Consider the following 20,313-nt stretch of genomic DNA (forward strand, 5'->3'; position numbering starts at 1 on the left):
CCTTATCATCTAAGCTGAATACTTGCTCCTTTTTGGTGTTCAGGCATGTGTTCATCAACTATGGAAAATGAGGATTAATCCTGTCATTTACTTTAGAACACTCTCAGGATTTCTATTCTAATCTTCATCAGACATTGAGCTAATTCTTCTTAAGCCACGGTGCAATCATTGCGTGGCTATGTTCTTTTTTTTTTTATGTTAAACATTCGAGAAAGGGATGAGATGAACAGTGCAAAGTTGAATAAATGAACAGCCTGTTTAATCTAAAAAAGAAATTATATGGTGCATATGAATAATCAGCTGCTGCTTTGCTTCTAATACAAAGACAGTAATTATTTCTGCTGTGGCATTGAAGAACTTTCAGAACTCACACATTCATATATTTATACATGCACAGAAGGAAGAGCAACATAGATAGCATAGATAGGTGATGTATAAAATTTGCAACTGTGCATGTTTTTTTTTATATTCACAACATTCAAAATACTACGTCCATCACCTCTACAGGAAAAGTGGCTTTCCATCGCAGTGAGTCTGTATCATCAAAGAGCAGAGTAACAGCATAGCCATGGAAAAAACACATTCTCCATGTATGGCCGAGCCTGACTGATCCCGCATGCCGAACTGAGTGTGTGTTTACACTGTGTTAAATGGATGTGGGCAGCATGCTGTGTGTCACCCACACACAGTGAAGTCTGTTTGACGAGTGAGAGTGTGCATGCGTGTGTGTTTTGTGTGTGTGTGTGTGTGTGTGTGTGTGTGTGTGTGTGTGTGTGTGTGTGTGTGTGTGAGGAATAGGGGATGGGGGTGGGATACTAGTTAAATATTAGGGACCATATGGAACATACTCATCTATGTTCTCTGAATATTTCTGCCACATACAGCACCTATTTACAATATGATGGGTTCTTTAGAATTTCATGAATTTCATCTTTATGTATTTATTTACATATTTCAAATGCATTTTTAAAATCAGACTTGTAATGCAGTGTTTCTATGAAAGAATAAACTTTCTGACAGATCACACTTTCTCTACCGAGTACAAAGACTGCACTTTAGCTGCTGACGCACCACACATACCCTGATACAATTTACAGTTTTGTTCCACTTGCAAATCAGTGTTACTGTTTGCTTCTCTTTATACAATAGTGACAACATGCTAATGGAAAGAGCTAGACAGAGAAGCCAAATTAAAGAGAACGGGGAAATAGTCATTAAATTCTTTGCCAAAAAACATGTTGGGCACAATTGAGTGCGGATACTGTTTTACTTTCCAACATAACATTTCTAATGGAGTAAAAGGCTTTAGTATGTAGTTCTGAAAAAGTGAGATGGAGATATATAAAGAGAATAAAGAGAAACTCCAGCAGCCAGAGTAAAGCAACCAGCAAATAAAGATAGAGTGTGTGAAGCAAAAGGAGATGCTTCTGTGTGATTGGTCCACAGAATCCTGCTGAGCTTCAGGTTTTTTCTTACATTTAGAATTAATTATTCACTCCAGACCAGAGCCTCACAATGAGACATAAAATCCTCCTGGAGTTCTCCTTTTCTAGGCTTCATGCTACTGAGCATCTCCCTTCCTGCGCAGGGTCTCCTGATAAAGTTTTAGAACTCCACAATTGCAGTCTTTTGGGAAATGTTGCACTGTGTAGCAGTAGGTCCACTTGTTTAGCTTCATTCCACATTTTCTGGAGCAGCTGTTAGTTTTATTAAGTGCACAAAAACAAGGTTCTCAGAGAATCAACTGAAGACTGATTAATTTATCTTGAAGAGTTTAGTTAAATTACAGTTTCATTTAATTTTATTTGTATAGCACAAACCAGCTTTACAAGAATATGTAAACTAATTTAGGATACACATTTATAACTTTTAATATATCCATTATGAGCAAGCCAAAGGTGACAATAGCAATAGCTTATTAACAGAACTAAAAATAATAGATTTATAAAACATGTTGATATTTCACAAAAATTTATAGACTTTTACTTTTTATAGATAAAATACATTCATATTTATTTTATTTGTTTAGCATTTTATGAAAGTAGGCAGAAATATTTGCTTTGTATTTTTTCTACTTTTCATCTTTAAGACAAAAACTTTGCACTTTTTAGTTTCTTAGTTGCATGACAAAACTACATGAACTGCGTTATTTTACTGTTATAAAATTTAACAAAAGTGAGGGAATTATGGTCATAACTATAAAGTAGGCTTGTAAACATTGCATTAATCAGACAAACATTAAATCTTACTGTAAACATTTTAAAAGCATCATGTGTCATGTCAGCAATAAATGAAAAACTGACATTTTTAAGAAATATATAACATACTTTGAAACATGACATTATTCAAAAACAATTTACTTTATTTACAATTTACAATATTGGGAGGGGTTGAATTTTTTCCCAAAGGGTTTTATTCATTAGTTGTTTTTATAAAACTTTCTCTTTCCCAAAATCTGTGCTCCTGATCTTTAAATAGAACATTTAAATCATTGTTTGCAGTATGTTTTATATAACAGTTTTTGCTTAATCTTATGATGCATACAAAGCCAGGGATTATTTTAAGTGCCAGTGAAAATAAAGACTTATGTTGCATGGCAATTTTCTCATGATTTTATCCATTCAAATTGTTCAAATCATGGGTTTCCCTGCATCTGACCTCCTTTAACATGTTTTTTTTTTCATGTCTTCATGCAGTCTGTGATCATTACCATGACAACCAACAGCATCAATATGAGATCTAATCTGTATTTTTAAGGAGCCAAGCAATCTCATTAAAGAACATACTTGGTTAATTCCTATAATTATATAGCATTAATAACAAAATATTAATATTCTCATATTTATATAAATCATTTTTATATCATGGTCAGTTTATGTTTTGTGATGTTTTTGTGTTTTGTCTTTTCATAGCTCTGAATCACTGAAGCAACCCACTGCATATGCCTGTTACTTAAAATTTCCCTTTTTAGCACACCCCAGGAAGCCCATTCATTATGTAGACCAGTTCTGTGTATGAGGCTGGAATATTCAAGAAGGTTGTTGCCACAGAAGTATGTGGCATCATATAAAACATGCATGAATACATGGCATAACTAGTTCTGTGAAGCTTATTGTAAAAATCTGATTACAATAGAGAGTTTCAAGTCCAGCATTATTGTTTCTGGATATTTATTAAACCTGCAGCATATGAGATTTCAGAATTTCATTCTCTCTGGTAACAAAATGCTATTTTGAGCTACATGCAGAAGTGCTTTTCTTCACATTGCAGATTAATTTAATGGCTGCAGGTAATGCACATTCAATGAGCATTCTGGGTTGCACCCCAAATAGCATTCTATATACTACATAAAACTGCTAAATAGCAAAGGCACAATTGAAAATTAAATATACATATATAGTTGTAGGATGGAATGTTATGTGGGACATGCACCAATTAATCGTGACTCAGAAACTCAACACTTTTGGGGATTTCATCTGCTGTTGTTGTTTTTCTCTACTCATGTTTACAGTCATGTTATTAAAATAGAAGTTTATGGTGTTTTCTTTTTTTTTTTTGTATTAATATTCAGTTAACTTGCCTGGAGTGGGAAATGCATAAAGTAAAAAATAAACACATTAAAAATAGTTTACCCACTTTACCCTTCACACTGAAGTCAGTATTGACACTCTTTAACTTTATATTCAATTTAAAGCATAAAGTAAGCAAAAAAACAAAAAAAAAGAATTGAATTAACATACCTATTCTCATAGATCTGACAACCATACAGTTTTCATTGAGTGCTAAATGGATTTCTGTGTAGAGCGAAATGGTGAAAAATACAGTTTTTACCTCAACAGTAAACAGTTATAACCAGATCTGTTGTTATTATCAATGAAAAATAAAAAAAAATTCAAGCAAAATAACCAGTGCTATCCAGTAATAGATAAAATCAGGTCAGGAATAAAATTAAAAAATGAATTAATGCTGTAATAGTAATGTATTCTTAGACTATTATAATGGGATCTTGTAGGTCATACTGTTTTGTATTTTATTTAAATGAAATACATGTGATGTTCTTTGAACAGACTGGCTGTTTTGAGTGACTTATGTCATCCTGTAAAGTATGAGTGGGTCCCAGCAGCTGCTATTATAAAAGTCCACAAGAGCTGTATGCTGTATATATATATATATATATATATATATATATATATATATATATATATATATATATATATATATATTAGGCCTGTCGAAAATTATACGTTAATAACGCATGCAACACTGCTACAAGAAACATTTTTGGAAATAATATCTAAATGCTGTGGTGGTGAAGACATACAAATGGCTTAAAAAAAATCACTGCTGCTAGTGCGGGCCATATCAGGATCTTAAAAAAACAGCCGATATATGTCAACAGGCCTCAGTGATACTGGTTGCTACACGTCCACAAAAAAAAACTACATTTAATAATAATTACAAACAATCTCAACGACATGTTTGTTTGCAAATGTGAACAGAGCCACATTCATAAGCAAGATGAGGTACTATGTACTAGGCACTGGAATAAAGTATATTGAACAGATGTTAAAGTAAAACAGGAATAAAAGTACAGGTATCAGAGTCATCACAAGTTTCTGTGTCTGGCTATTTTGATCCTTATCTGGCTGACCCGGTCACCCGAGAGAAGAACTTTTAATAGGTGTTGACTAGCATGTAAGGTTTCAGCAGGGACCATCTTGCCTCACTTTCTGGTTCTGGTGTTAAACAGGTCAAGTTAAGTGGGGGATTAATACATTTCTGCAGACCTTATAATGTGTATATCATGCTCTGTGGGAAAGAACCACAAGGCTCTTATGGAATTTATCTTCATTCATTTATTTATTTAAAAAAAAACAGGTTGACATTCAAGTTTTCCACATCTTTGGATGAAACTTATGACAGCTGCATTGTGCAAGTCTCTGACAAGGGACTTCAAGGACTTTATACATTTTACTTAAGGCCATTATCTGCTGCCCAAACCTGATAAAGCTGTCTGCAGTTAAAAAAGTCCAGAAATTATCAGGCACCTTGATTTCTTTAAATTAAATTGACCTACTTCTGTTATAATACTGGATCTTGTATGTTGGCAAGCACATCTTCCTGTGGAAATGTTTACCCTCCTAAATTGCATTGGTAGATTGAATTGGATTGGGTCTTATTTTTGTAGGTTTGTGACACTGTAACACGTCTATTATGTAGTTAGGTATTTCAGTACATATTGTTCAGCTACTGTACTTCCTAGTGAACAGAACACCCATAATCTGGCACATTTTCTACACATTGAATTCCCCAAAGGATATAATCATTTGAATTTTTTTTTCTTACAGAAGATGTGCAAGAGCTCATAAATATTTATTTTAAAAAATGTATGTTTAAAATGTTCATAAATATCTAGAATAAAGTTGTAAATAAAAATATATACAAGATATTTGCAAAAAAAAAAATACAAAGCTCATTGGTCTATCTAACGTTAAAGGAAGCTTGAAGAGTAGGCAGTTTAATGATTGGCAAAAAGCACAAGAGGATATTGCATGCATAGGGTACATCTGAATAACCAGCTAATTGTATAGTAATTGCCAAGAGAAGGAGAAAGTCAGAATTACCCAAACAGATATGTTTATTTCATTTTTAATATATTTTTATTTATTATAGTGTTTATCCTGATTGAGTAAATTGAGTTATTATACTCTCATACAAGCCTATATCTGCATACCACAATTAGATTAATGCAAAAAACAGATAATTTCTTGTTCTCATTTGTTCTAATTATTAATCATTTTAGAGTTCTAAGACTTTTTGTAAAATTGTAAACAGCCCAATATTTCAGTACAAGAACCTGCATTGCAGTAGATTGCAATAGATGTAGCTAATAAACACTTTCTTTCTCTTCTGGTGCTTCGACATTTATATATGTATTGGACAGACAGATATTGAAGTTATATTGACAACTGCATGCGAACATAAATTAATTATTAAATAAAATATTATTAATTATATTATTAAATTATAATTAAATTATAATTATTAAATTAATGTTTAATAAAGCAGCAACAGTGCCCTTTGTGAATCAGCCAAACTTATCTGAAATCTTATCTGCCTGCATCTTCCAAGCTCTTGCAAACAGATGAAAGATAAACACCAATATGAATATACCAATTTGACCTCACAGGAGCCTTTCTCTCTATTTTTCTGCATCTCTAACAGGACAAAATGAGTCGAATGTAGGCACAAGGCTAAGGATCTCCAATTTGCTGTAATCTCCTGTACATTAATTATTGAGATTATGAGGCCAGAAAGGGTGCATACTGGTGAAGCATATAACATTGAGGGAGTCATTATCATTAGCACATGTATGTGCGTTCATGTGTCATGTGTCTGTATTTTAATCTTTATGTAATAAAAATACCAGGCATACTGGTCCAATACATGCCTGCATATACTGTACTGGATACTCTTGCATGTATTTTCAGACTGGTGCACATTTTTGTGTTTTATAGACAGTTGTTAGGTCTAAATGTTGTGAACACCTGAGATTTAGTCTAACACCGAATTTACACTGTATAACTATGTGAAAACCAGAGAAATTTATAATTTGACCGTGTATCCTGAGGATTGTTTCCACTAAATATTTTTTGTTTGAGAGTTTGTTTTAGTCACAAATTAAATGTTTTTTTTTTTTTTACAAAGTCTTCTAGCAAAATGTTTTTGCAGACCTGGCACTGGAAATTTTCTTTCTGTGTAGACTTGCAGGTGGGCTGATTGTGGCTCAGTGGTATAGATGCTCATTGCTTTCATTCTATTTTAAATTTCCCATCTGTTTACATAGTGTGCTCAAATAAGTGGATAAGAAAAAGAGGAAATTTGGAAAAAGAGACACTGCAGGTAACAACCAAAAAATAAAAAAAACCATGAATAGATACGATAGGACTGGAGACTTCAATGTCTGCGGGGGGTACAAAACTCAAAGCTGTTCTATGATTCATATGTTCAGAGGTGTGAGCTTTCAAGCTTCAAAATAAAACTGTTTCTTTAATGTGCTATAGGAACAGAACTGTAAGTTAGATCAAAAATAAGACCAACAGCCCCTGAGAAATGTATGCTATGCTCCTTTTTTGCATTGAGAAGAGATGTAATTGCACCAATTACTGGTTACCTTAATTGCACTGAGGTTAATTGCACTCTTCATGGCTTTGCTTCATCAGGTGATTTCCTAAATGAGAAAGTTATCAGTGTCCATGAAGTAGTGTACATGGATCAGGTAGTGTGTGCCTGTGATCTGGGCTTTAATTAATGTATTGACAGGAATATTGACTACAAAAGATAATTGGGAGAATTAGAATTGGGAGGTGAAGGAAAGGAGTAAAATTGGGCAACTCGAATAAGAAGAAAATGAGTTACATTGTGATTTTAAGTGGCTGTGATGTACAGGAAAATGGCTCATTAAAAAAAGATCAGGAGTAAGTAAAATGTTATGAATCAGGAAAAAAAAGGTTGAAAAGAAACAACGTGAGACACAAATAAATGCCCAGAGAAGCTGAATTAGCCAGTGGCTAAAAAGGTCTGTGGAAAAAAGTGGAAGAAACAAGCAGGTAATATAAGTGCCAGGCTAGTGGCAGATGAGCATTCCCCGTCATCATAACCTGGTGAGCTGTGAGCGGGTTGTCATGGAGATGGTAGGCGGGACAGTGTGATCTGTTCGTGGCAGTGTGTTCACACACTCTTATGCCAGCAAGGGAACCCTGCACTGTTTTTGCCAGGGCTGGAGCAGTCTCAAAATCCACAGACAGACATACTGTTACAGCACACAAAATTGAGTTCAGACAAATAAAAGACATTTTTGAAAAACTCAATCAGGAAGGAAAACATCTGATGCTGGGATCATTTTACACTGATGTAATATGGGGAGAATCCATAATGATAAAGGCCCTTCAGTGTGGTCAAAGAGATGCAGAAATGCCTTGTGCTATGCCACTCGACCACCTTTTGTGGCAGTGATAAGAGCATAAAGCACATAAGACACAACACTTGATCCTGCATGTAGTTAAATGTAAGCATATACACTGCTGTAGTAGAGTAGCATCTCAGTTTACAGGAAAAGGCCAGAAAATTGTATACCCCTTTGATGTTTAGAAAAACACCAAAAAACAACTAGCTGTTTTTGCAAAACATAATTAGCAACAGTAATGAAGATTATATAAATTATTTATTATTGGTTTCATGTGTAGTGATATAGCTTCCAACTGAAGTCAATTCGGCCACTGAATCTGTCGTGGCCAATAATTATCAATTCTAACAAATACAATAACAATGTTTCAATGCCAAGTAAAATAAATTAAACTAGGTTTAGGATTCAGGGTTGTGGTTTCACAGGAAAAGACTTAATTTAGCAGAAATTATGCCAGGCAGTTCCATGGAAGCACCCAAAAACACAGACAATACACAATCTTTAATACACTTATCTGCCATCTGTGCCATCTGTCTTTTTTTTTTTCAAGCATTTCCCTCACCCCAGCTATATTTAAATGCCCAGGTTATTTCCAATTAAATAGAATATTGTTGGTGTAGCCCATCTATCACAATTTTATAATAAGTGACGTGATTCACCAGGCAGCACTTAAAATTTTGGCTATCCGTTCTTTTGACACATTTATTATTCTTGAAAAATCACCCTTTCAGAAGTTAAGAACAAAATATTTTGTGCTCATTACTCCTTCAGTTGTGCTGTTTCTACTCACAAATTAATCACTTACTGTGAATACACTAATTTGAAATACTTGCGAGAAACCCACAATAATAAGAAAGGTTAAAATGTGCAAGGCACCGTAAATCAAGCAGGAGAGAAACACAATAAGCAATCAATAGCCACAGATGGAAAATATTTGTGTTTGCTTTATTGTGCGTTATTGTTAATTGAATTGAATTGAACTTAAGCATCATTAAATATTTCACTTGGAATAGGAATTTAATATTTAGTATTTCATAAATCAAATACACTTTAAATAAAAAAAATAATAAAATAAAATAATATAGAGTATATACAGTAGCTTTAGTAGCTTTTTACTACAAACAGCATTTTTAAGATCAGCAGCCATGTACAGACAATAGCTGAAGTAAGTTTTACAGGCTAAATACTAAGCTTGGAAAGGAAGTTACATGAGAATTATACCAACATTTTAAAAATACAAATAACCCGGCCAGATAGCTGCCTTCCTCTATTTGCTTTCCTTGTATTATTAATTTCTAGGTCAAACCGGCCGCCTACTACACACAAACTCAGCTCAGAGTGCCCACTCATCCTTACATCTGTGGTGTGTTTACTTGCGAACCTTGCATCTGGAGAAAAGCTCCCTAGTTTGCCCAGGCTTCCTATCAGTTCTCAGCAAAGCTAGTGCTCTATCAAGTTCTCATCCTGTTTGTTTGCACCACTCTCTGAGTGAGTCACATTGAGTCATTTTACTGTGGAATATCAGATGAACAGATATCTTTGAGTTCCACTGTGTCTCCGTTTAAACTTATATCTTGTGTGCTATAATCAGATTATACACTGAGATGACAGTCATCTACTGATCTCCCTTTGAGGTAACTAGGGTTTAACAACACATCAGTGTGCATGTTTGTTGAGAAACAAAGGCATTATCATGAAGTATTTACCAACAAGTATGAACAAGAATTACTTTAGTCTAAGCCTTAGATACTTCTCCCACTACATACAGAGCATCCAGTACGAAATCTATAGCACAATATTTCCGGAGCAAAAGTGAATATGTAAAATTAGAACCCTTATTACTATTTCTACAGATTTTGTCATGGGCCATAAGAAGTGCAGAGCAATAATAAGAGAGGGACAAAAATACACACACCACATACCCACTGTGTTGCTAGACTCGCCATCTACCTGCTAATGAGAACACGCAGATGCTTAGGAGGTTTTAGGCCTTCCAAGCCATTAATTTACCAATAGAATATTGTCACCCACATATTATTCACTATTAATAATATATCTTTATTAACTATGTTATCCTGCTCAGAGTTGTAGGAGCACTCTACACTAGTCAAGAATAAACCCTGGTGAAGGCAGTTGTGATGCCAGTCTATACCATGATGCTTTATACAGATTTACACACTTATTGCCACCTAGGGACAATATAATGTAGCCTCTCTATGATCTCTCTATGAAGTCAGAGGAAACCGATGATGTGCTTAGGAGAACATGCATGTATATATTCATTCTACTGCACCAGTAATACCCTCAATACAATAAAAATACACTTTAAAACAGCGGCAAGCACACGGCATGGCCAGTTACACACAGGTGGCTATGAGAATGGCACTTCTGAAGAATTGTCACACTGTCATACCATCAGAAGAATTATGCTGGTTTTGCACACTTAGTCACCCCTGGCTGTTTCCATAGAGACAGAAGACCAGTGGGTGTGTGAGTGTGATGGCAGTAATGGTCCATTAGGGTAGGACACTCTCTCAGTCACCTGCAGTGATTGTGGTGCTAACAATCCCATCAACCTCATCAACTGTGACCAGCTGGTGGAGTTAGGTATGTGTGAAGCAGGCAAGAAAACACACTACAGCAAGTGCAGTACATGCAGTGCATGTGTGGACTACACCAGAGTTACGATAAGTCTGTTATACTAGTGTTCTATTGTATCAGAGTTTTAAATAGACCTGAAAGTAACACGCTTTCTAATCTTACACTGCTAAATAGACAGTGTCACCAAATAGGCAACAAGGCTTCATCATCAAGGCCTCTTCAGTCATATCATCTATAATTACTGCAAATCAGACCTTAGTTACATAAATTATGAATAAAGAGATCTAAAAGTAATGGCTTTGGAGTAGAGGCCACAGAGGCCTGACCCTGTTGTGCCCAATTAATTTAGAAGGTTTAGAAGGGAATGAGTGGACAAGGACGACTTTCTTCCTTGGTGGTATTATTACAGTGTCTTGTAGTGATGCAGACATACTGTTTATTCTCTGTGTGGTTACTTTTTTTTTTTTACTAATGAAAGCATTGCAGTGGGATCCTCCTTTGCACCAAAGCACATTTCTGTCTGTCAGCCTGTAAATCTCTCTTTCCCTCTGTCTGAAAAAAGACAGCTAGGCCATTTGTGAGTGCTGATGCCTGTTTTACAGTAGAAGCAAGAAAGAGTATTGATTAAAAAGGATGAGAGGAAAAGACAAGAAGTGTGAAAATAAAATCCCTCTCTAGCTGCTCGCCCTTGATTATGAGACCATTTGTGTGTGTGTGTGTGTGTGGTGTGTGTGTGTGTGTGTGTGCGTGTGCGTGTGTGCGTGTGTGTGCCTGTGTGCGTGTGTGTGCGTGTGTGCGTGTGTGTGTGTGTGTGTGTGTGTGTGTGTGTGTTTATTGCTTCACTTGGAATACTTCATGATAACAATATGTACTGAAGTACATCTAAGAACCTTTTTTGTTTGTAAAACATATATTTTTTTTTTGTAACCCTGAACAACCTCATTGAAAAAAGCGTATGATTAAGTAGAAAACCACTGAAGCATAAGTAACAGGATTAGATCCTTCCATCTGTGATTCTTTAAAAACTAAACAGAATGGGCAGTTCAGGGAGAGGGAAAAGAATTCCCTACTCACCCCGTGTTGACAAGAAGTCTGTGAAGGTGAGAGGAACATAGAGGATCTCACTGTATATGGACGCACACACACACACACACACACACACACACACACACACACACACACACACACACAAACACACACACGCAATCACACACACACAATGAAAATACACTCTATGCCCGGTAACCGAGGTTCAGAGACAGCCAGAGACAGTGTCCTCTGAGGAAACTTCTTGTCCAAGACAGCTTTAAATAGTATTTCAATCCTATTACATTTATCCTCAGTCGTCCTTTGCTCTAGGTAGCCATGATGTTTCCACTCATTTATTACTACCTCCTTTGTTCTCTTTCTCTTTTTCGCTCACCCACTATCCTATAGTATTTCTTAATTTACATGGCTCCTTGCTCAATCCTGTTTATTGCAAAACCAGCAGGATAAGAATTGCGGTTTGTTATATGTCCTTATTTCTTCTTTGCTCTTTTGCTGTTTCTGGGCTCCAGACATGTTTGCTGTTGATTCTAATCACACAAGTATGCTCCTTGAAACACATCTGCCCCCTTGCACTGATGGTTCATAAGCCATAAGCCTGGATATTTTGGTTCAATTGCTCTTTCTTTTAAATTTATAGACAGATACAAACACTCTGGGGCCCATGTATGCAAATATATAATAATATAATATAACATGTGATTATACAAAGCTGTGTGGAAAAAATACTGTGTCATAAAAATGATTGGTCAAATCTGACCAGAAAACAAAATTGGTTTTGTAGTCCCTGTGGAAAAGTTCAGTTACTCTGCTCAGGAAGTGATTTTTATGTGCAACCTATTATATGGAAGTGAGTCTAATACTGATACAACACTAAAAACTTTTTATTTTTCTTTACTCTTCTACAATTCTGAAATATTAGTTGCTTGTGTATGTTCTTTTTCTCCAGAGGATTTTTACACGTGAATCATGAATTATTTGACTCAAGAACACAGGATATTGTCTAAGACAAGCAGGTTCACAGAGCGTTAGACCAGTTTTTAAAAAGTTTACTTCATGCCAATCTTTTGTTCATTTACTCTAAAACATGAGTATGACCTGAAGTAAAAAAAAAAGTGGGAATATGTAGGGGGAGAGGAATGACATGGCCTCTTTTTTTCTCCCTCTCAATGTCACACACACACACACACACACACACACACACACACACACACACACACACACACACTCTCTGAGTGCAGAAGCCCCTTAAGAAGATAAAATATTCAGGTGTGGTTGTGTGGTATTGCCAGTAGGTGTGTGTGTGTGTGTGTGTGTGTGTGTGTGTGTGTGTGTGTGTGTGTGTGTGTGTAGTGACGATACAATTGAGTACAGATGGAACCCAAAAGTTAGCAAAAAATATATGGCCACATTTAAGTCCTCAAAAAGATGAAGTGCATCTTTCACCACCACTTCTGCATATTCTAGTGACCTACTACTCTGCCTCAGAGAAAACCTTTCCTCGATCTTTCATGCTCTCTGAAAGCACCCTGCAAATGTCACATTTGCCAGCTTGCTCTATTCTGTTCCTCCCAAGCATCAATTAAATTGTACTCTCTCTAGGCACCAAATGTTTGGTTTTACTTTAAGTTATTATGTGTGTACAAGCTGGTTTCATTTACTGATAGAACATCCAGTTCAATATTAATATGAATGCATGCGTAGCATGTGTGTGTCTGATTGCGCTTCACCAAGCACATGACAAGATGGTTTCTACCAAGGATTGTGCCCCTCTGACCCTCTGATGTAATTCATGCAAAAGTGAACTAAATCCAGCTGTATTTAATATTATCTCATAGGCCATAGGCTTCTTTAAATAAATGTTGCCTGCAGAAAGATATTGAATGAAACAGTTATTGACTTTGAGAATGAGAACTACAGACTATGACAGGTATTGACAGTGACTAGGCAGCTAAAAATATTTGCCTAAAATAATTTAAAAATCTTTCCCTATGGTGTATGAGATATAGCTGTATCAGTTCATGGTGTTTATGCAAAAGCTTATAGTGTTTTACTACGATATTAAAAAGCTATAAAAAAAAAAATGTTTTGCTCAGAGATGTTCTGCTAACCCATTTTCAGTGCCTACAGTAGCATTGGCCTTAATAGAATTTCAGGCCATTTACAATGATGTGGATGCTCACAAGCGCCGGATGTAGTGACTTGTAGCTTGTCACTGAGTTGTTGCTCTCTTTTTTCAGCTATGTGCTATCAAAACAAAGCTAGGTTTATAGTTGTTGACTCATGTCAGAGTTATCCTATACATTGTATGGCACTGAGACAGTGACTCTACAGTGATCTAGCACTAAAAGGCACAAGCACATGAATAAACCATTATAGTGCCCACTGTCTGCTCAAGTATTAGCTATGCTAGCATCTCTGTGATGCTGTCTTCCCCAAAGCCTAGCAGAGCAAGTTCTCTCTCACTACAAAGAAACCAGAGGAGAGAACGAATGAGTCTCAGCATAGCATATGTAAAAAAAATGAAAAGAGTGAAGAGTGTAGAAAGATACACCAGTACAAGTAAAAACCCAAGCCAACCATGGAGGAGAAAGAGAGGAACAGAGAGAAAGCCTGCATCACAGCTCAGTTATGAAGAGCCTGTGCCTCTCAACAATCACAGCCTGCTGTTGGCACCACAAACAAGTTCTATCTCCCTTATCCAATCATCCCAGTAACACGTCCAAATCCCTGCACTCTTACTGTCCTAAACACACACACACACACACACACACACACACACACACACACATTTTGCTCTGTGCCAGAACTGGTTACCAAGGAAACAACATGTCAGAATATGCAAGCTTTGTATTTCTTTTAAAAGACTCATTTAAACATGTTTTTTTATTGGCAGTGTATATCTTCTACTGTGACTACAAATCTACCTCTGTATTATAATGTTCTTATCAAATTAGTGTTTTAGAACACTTCTTTACATGAAATGTAATTCATGTAAACAAATAGGTAAACCGCAGTAGGTTATGTACTGGTACATTATGTGACTAAATGTATGTGGACACTTATATGTGGTCTTAAACAAACTGATCTGTGCCTCGAGAATGAAAGAAATAAGCAGCTAGTATGTCTTTGTATACTGTAGCATTAAGATTTCCTTTGAAGGTAACTAATTGCCCAACTTAAACCTGTCACTATAACCTGCCGATGCCCATGTACACAAAGTGAGACCCATAAAGACATGAATTACCAAAGCTGGTATGGTCAGGAGACTGACCTCAACTCCAATGAGCCCCTTTGGAAGTGAACAGGAACACTAACTTTGTTCCAGACCTTTTAACTTTACATCAGTGCTGTTGCTATTAAGGATGAATGGGCACAAATCTATTAGAATGAAATGTTCATTGGTTGTGAACACATACTTTTGGCCATACAGTGTAATGCTGCTATCAATCATTTCAGTGATCGAGCATTCTAGTGATTATTCCATGGATTAATCGAGTAATCGGATAAGAAGTACTTTTTCTTTATTAAAGAGCAATACTGAATAAAAGAGAGAAAATAAGACGGTCTCTTGAAATGAACAGGTAATTTGTAAATTTTTATTGCTGAAATTGCATACAAGAATATCAGTCAAAACTAAACCCATTAATGCATTTAATAGCCATATTACATCAAAATACAAATACAGTTGCGTTCAAAAAATCCATCTGCAGTGGCCTCGTAGAGTGGGTTATAGGTTAAAATTAGTTTAACGTAACTCATAATTATTCCCACTCATGTATTTATTAATTAAATCCCACACAGAATTGTGATGTGGATTTCTTGTCTCCGGAAAAGCTGCTTGAAATCCTGTGTATTTATCGGCAGCTTTAAAAACGTGTTCCACTACCTACTCGCCTACGCAGCCACTGCAGGGGGACTTTTTGAAAGCATTGTATATAAATAAAAATATAAAAATATATTTCAAATTACTTTAAAAATAATAACCACACTGTACAGTGTTTTCTTTATGTTTCAGTTTGAAATGATCCCAAACTTTGGAAACTTTCTGCTGTTTTCTTTGCCTTTTCCTTGTCCCTTACCGTTTTGTCCCCGTTCCTCCATTTTTTATTCTGCATCGTATGTGTTCCCTGTCCAGAGCATTTTAGAGTTTAGCTGGTGGTACATCAGTAATAATGGTCCGTGAGTAACGCAGTTCTCCGTGTTTAGTTAAATGGACTAAACGAATCATCAAGGCAACATTTTTTTTACTTTTTGTAATCGAATTACATGAGTTGCTCAAGGAATCATTACAGCCCTAATACAGTGTATGTGTTATTACATAGCAATAGGCTGTTTCTGTGTTTTTTTGCTTTTTGTATTGGTTTTATGTGTTCAAATGCTCAATTTTATGGATTGTTATAATTTGTACAAAACAATGTAGCAAATATCAGCCTAAGAAATTTTATTAATATGAATGTATTATCTGCTGAGTCATATAGTTTTTTTAATTATTTCATAGTCTGTTTTTTCCAAGATTTACAAGTTCTTGGTTTGTTTGTGTTTTCACAGGTTCTGGCGATCATCTCAATTCTGTTTATTGTTCTCTCAACCATCGCTTTGTCGCTCAACACCCTCCCAGAGCTTCAGGACATGGATGAGTTTGGGCAAATAACTGACAATCCTCAATTAGCCCATGTAGAAGCAGTCTGTATTGCTTGGTTTACCATGGAATATCTTCTTCGCTTTCTCTCATCACCCAATAAATGGAAGTTTTTTAAAGGCCCATTGAACATCATTGATTTGTTAGCCATTCTTCCTTACTATGTTACAATCTTCCTAACTGAGTCCAACAAGAGTGTGCTGCAGTTCCAGAATGTCCGTCGAGTGGTGCAGATCTTTCGGATTATGCGAATATTGAGAATCCTAAAATTGGCTCGACACTCAACTGGCCTACAGTCACTAGGCTTCACATTACGTCGCAGTTACAATGAACTGGGACTGCTAATCCTCTTCCTAGCCATGGGCATTATGATTTTCTCTAGTTTGGTCTTCTTTGCAGAAAAAGATGAAGAAGACACAAAATTCAAAAGCATCCCAGCTTCCTTCTGGTGGGCCACCATCACCATGACAACTGTGGGCTACGGAGATATTTACCCCAAGACTTTATTGGGGAAGATTGTTGGTGGACTTTGTTGCATCGCAGGAGTGCTAGTCATTGCCCTACCCATTCCTATTATTGTAAACAACTTTTCTGAGTTCTACAAGGAACAGAAAAGACAAGAGAAAGCCATCAAACGGCGTGAGGCTTTGGAAAGAGCCAAGAGAAATGGCAGTATAGTGTCTATGAATATAAAGGATGCTTTTGTTCGAAATGCAGAGCTAATGGATGTAGTGGTGATGGAGAAAACAGAAGAAAACATGGCAAAGACAGACAAAGTGCAGGACAATTGTCACATGTCACCAACCCGCTGGAAATGGACACCTAAGCGCACCATCTCAGAAACCAGTTCAAACAAGTCATTCACTGGTAAGGAGCAAGAATCACCAGTTAGAGACACCAGCCCAAGCAGTCCACAACATCTTAATGTCCAGAAACTTGAGGAGATGTACAGCAAAATGGCCAAGACCCAGTCCCAGCCCAATCTGAATAGTAGGGAACAAGGTAATTTGTTAAAATTGGCAAAGAGAAGAGATGAATTAGAAATGAGAAGCATTGCTGTTAATCGGGCTCCCACCACAACAGAAGGTGTGATGGATATGAGAAGCATGTCAAGTATTGACAGCTTCATCAGCTGTGCTACAGACTTTCTGGAAAGCTCGCGATTTTCACACAGTCCCATCTCAAACCAACCTAGCCGCGTCAGTGTCAATCCAGGACTTGAGACAACCCTTGAGCATGAAACAATGAAGAAGCCTGTTGGTCCACCCAAGCCTGGACGAACATTATTCTTTGACAGCCCTCGTGGTCTTCGCATTAACAACCCTCTGAAAACAAAGTCTCTCAAGGTCAACTTCTTCTCAGGAGAAACCACAGGCCCTAGTGCAGGTTCAGTACAGGGTGGTGGCACTGCTGCTCTCTCAGACAGTTCAGATCGGTCCATTATTAGTCCAGAATTGTCTATCTACACCACTGCCAGTAGCAAGACTCCACCCAAGTCACCTGAGACACTTGTACCAACTGTTTTCACATTTCATGATGCATCGATCAGCAAGTACATTGATGCAGATACAGATGATGATGACCACCTTCATGATGGACCGGGTTCTAGTCCTTCTGAACGCCTGTTGGGTAATACTAGTCCCAAGCTCAGCAACAGTTCTTACCAAAGAGGTGCGAATCATCTTGACTTGTCACAGAGAATGCTGGGCCAAAACAGTCTGTTCTCTTTGGAGGGTCGATCAAAGGGACAAGAGAATCATATGATTTCAGGAGACAGAGGACATTCTAAAACAATAAGTGAAAATAACTAAAACAGGGAATGTAGCCTAAAACAACTGGAATTACACAAAGCTAATGACTATACATTGATTTACATCATACTAAATCTACAAAACCCATAACAGTTGCCATGCTTCACATGGACAAAATAAATACTGAGTTGATGTGATAGAATAAACCTTTAGATCACTTTGTTGCTTGAGCCAGCAAGTTCCCTAAATTACAGAAACATCCAGCCAAAATGCAGTTCAAGGATTGTTGTCATGGCTGATGGCTGAAATTTCCAACCCCAAAAGCATCCAAAAACAAAAGTAGAATTAGGCATTTACTAAAGCCATTTAGTGCAAAGAGCCATTTTTCTTCCTCAAAACTGGCCAATGTACCAAGATTAAGAGTTGTATGTGTTGTACTACCAGGACATTCAGATATGTCTATTTAACAAAAAAAAAAAAAAGGTTTGCATGATAAACGATTATCAACATGACAACATGTAAAAAAACATGCAGTCTTATGTGAGCGGATTTAAATTTTTCCCATTTGAGGAGGTATGCAGGCCGAGTGATTGCAGAGAATACAGGCACTGTGATTTGCTATCTTTGGTCAAATCTTGTATAACTTTTGAAAGGAAGAAATGTGTTGTCTGTTTTACTTATTTGATTATGCATACAGTTCCATATTTTTCTGTTTTCCTTTTTTAATGAATGTATGATTATGATTGTGGAATTTCTCCTCAAATGCTTATAAAACACAAAAGCATCATTTACAACATTTGTTAAAGCCATGCTCTTCAGTTGATTGACTGATTCTTTATCAACATGGAGCACAAATGGATGTTTCCGGAACTGATGGGACGGCACTGAAAACACATTTTACAGCATTTAGGAATGACAATGGAACGTCTAATGTTGCTGATTGTATAAAAGAACAATAATGGGAGTCACATACTCTTCTAAATGATAGTTAGAAACTTCAGCAGTTGTGAATTACAATATATACAATAGACTTTGGTGTGGGGCGGGGTGAAAGAATTGTAAATGTATATTTTTAAAATACTTTCTAGAAAACGGAAGTAGAGAATGGAAGAATTATGCGAATCTCTTAGTTTTGCATAGTATAAAATATTTATTTTAAAGGGATTGTATTTACTAAATAATTTAGTGAAAAAACTTCTTTGTATTGTTTGCTACTGTCTCCTATATGTCTATGTATATGTTGTGAAAGACTTCTGTCCTTTTGTTCACTTATGAGAAATTGTATGATAATTTAAGCCAAAGACATGTACACACATACGCGCACACACATACACACACACACACAAACGCACACTATTCCCACACTCACTAGCAATGTCTTTTTGGACAGGTCTAAAATTCTGGAGCACCCTAAAGCCTATTTGTTTCATATACTTTATTTAAGGAGATTTTTTTATACTGTTTTACCTTACGTAATAAACAATTAAACTGCCACAAATAAGGAACTGTTCAGTTGAGGCTATTCCTTATGCATAATTCATCATATATTCAATTAACACGACTAGAGAGCTTAAAAAAGCTTAGAATTACAGCACATTACTACTACTTTCACATCAGATATGCAGAAAAAAAACTGCCTTGCCTTAAATCATCAAATAATTATCAAAATGACATGTTTTAAACTTTATGTATCAATAAAAATGACGGGCACTTGCTGCCTTAAAAGCCATAATACACAGAAATGCACCAACGTGTGAATCAACACTGCAATGAAACACAATGTATGCAGTTATAAGCACATGAATAACCTCAAATCCATCGCACATCTAATTTACGACCACATCAACACGTGCTAGGGAAAGACTTTTTTGAGACTGTCTTAGTGTCCCTTCAGCCCCTCTGTCTGAAATATTTAGGTTGCATCCATTTTATCTAATTGGTCCAACTCTTTACTTCTGCCCATCAAATGAATGATTTACTGCCAGCCATAGTTAAGCCATTAGCGCAGGTGCGAATTGCAAATCATGTTAATTTACAGTTGGTGTGGCTGATTATCTTTTAAAGTTTTCTTTTTGAAATGTTTTTGCCCAAGCAGTTTATATGTTAAGAAGTTGAAAGAGATGTACTTATGAAAAGTCTAAATTATTTAAATTCATCTAATTTTCTGTGGATGAGGCAGACTACAAATAAGTCGGATTCTGAAAACAACAACAACAACAACAACAAAAAAAACAGTTAAAATCTCATTTACATGACACGTTTTTGTTTTCCTCTCTGGCTGTTCCTTTTTCTTTCTTTTTTTTTTT

The 20,313-nt window shown here is 36.2% G+C and overlaps 1 protein-coding gene across 2 annotated transcripts in view; it reads left to right on the plus strand.

Annotated features, from left to right (window-relative positions):
• The window catches only part of LOC124397562 (potassium voltage-gated channel subfamily B member 1-like), a 39,823-nt gene extending 20,311 nt beyond the window's left edge, over window positions 1-19,512 (plus strand). For both annotated transcript variants that reach the window (XM_046867144.1, XM_046867226.1), the window contains exon 3: window positions 16,166-19,512. In XM_046867144.1, coding sequence (XP_046723100.1) covers window positions 16,166-18,067 — 1,902 coding nt within the window. In that variant the 3' untranslated portion in view covers window positions 18,068-19,512. The remainder of the gene's footprint in view (window positions 1-16,165) is intronic.
• Window positions 19,513-20,313: the final 801 nt, after the last annotated feature.

The sequence above is a fragment of the Silurus meridionalis genome, chromosome 1 (genome assembly GCF_014805685.1).
Source record: "Silurus meridionalis isolate SWU-2019-XX chromosome 1, ASM1480568v1, whole genome shotgun sequence".
NCBI lineage: Eukaryota > Metazoa > Chordata > Actinopteri > Siluriformes > Siluridae > Silurus > Silurus meridionalis.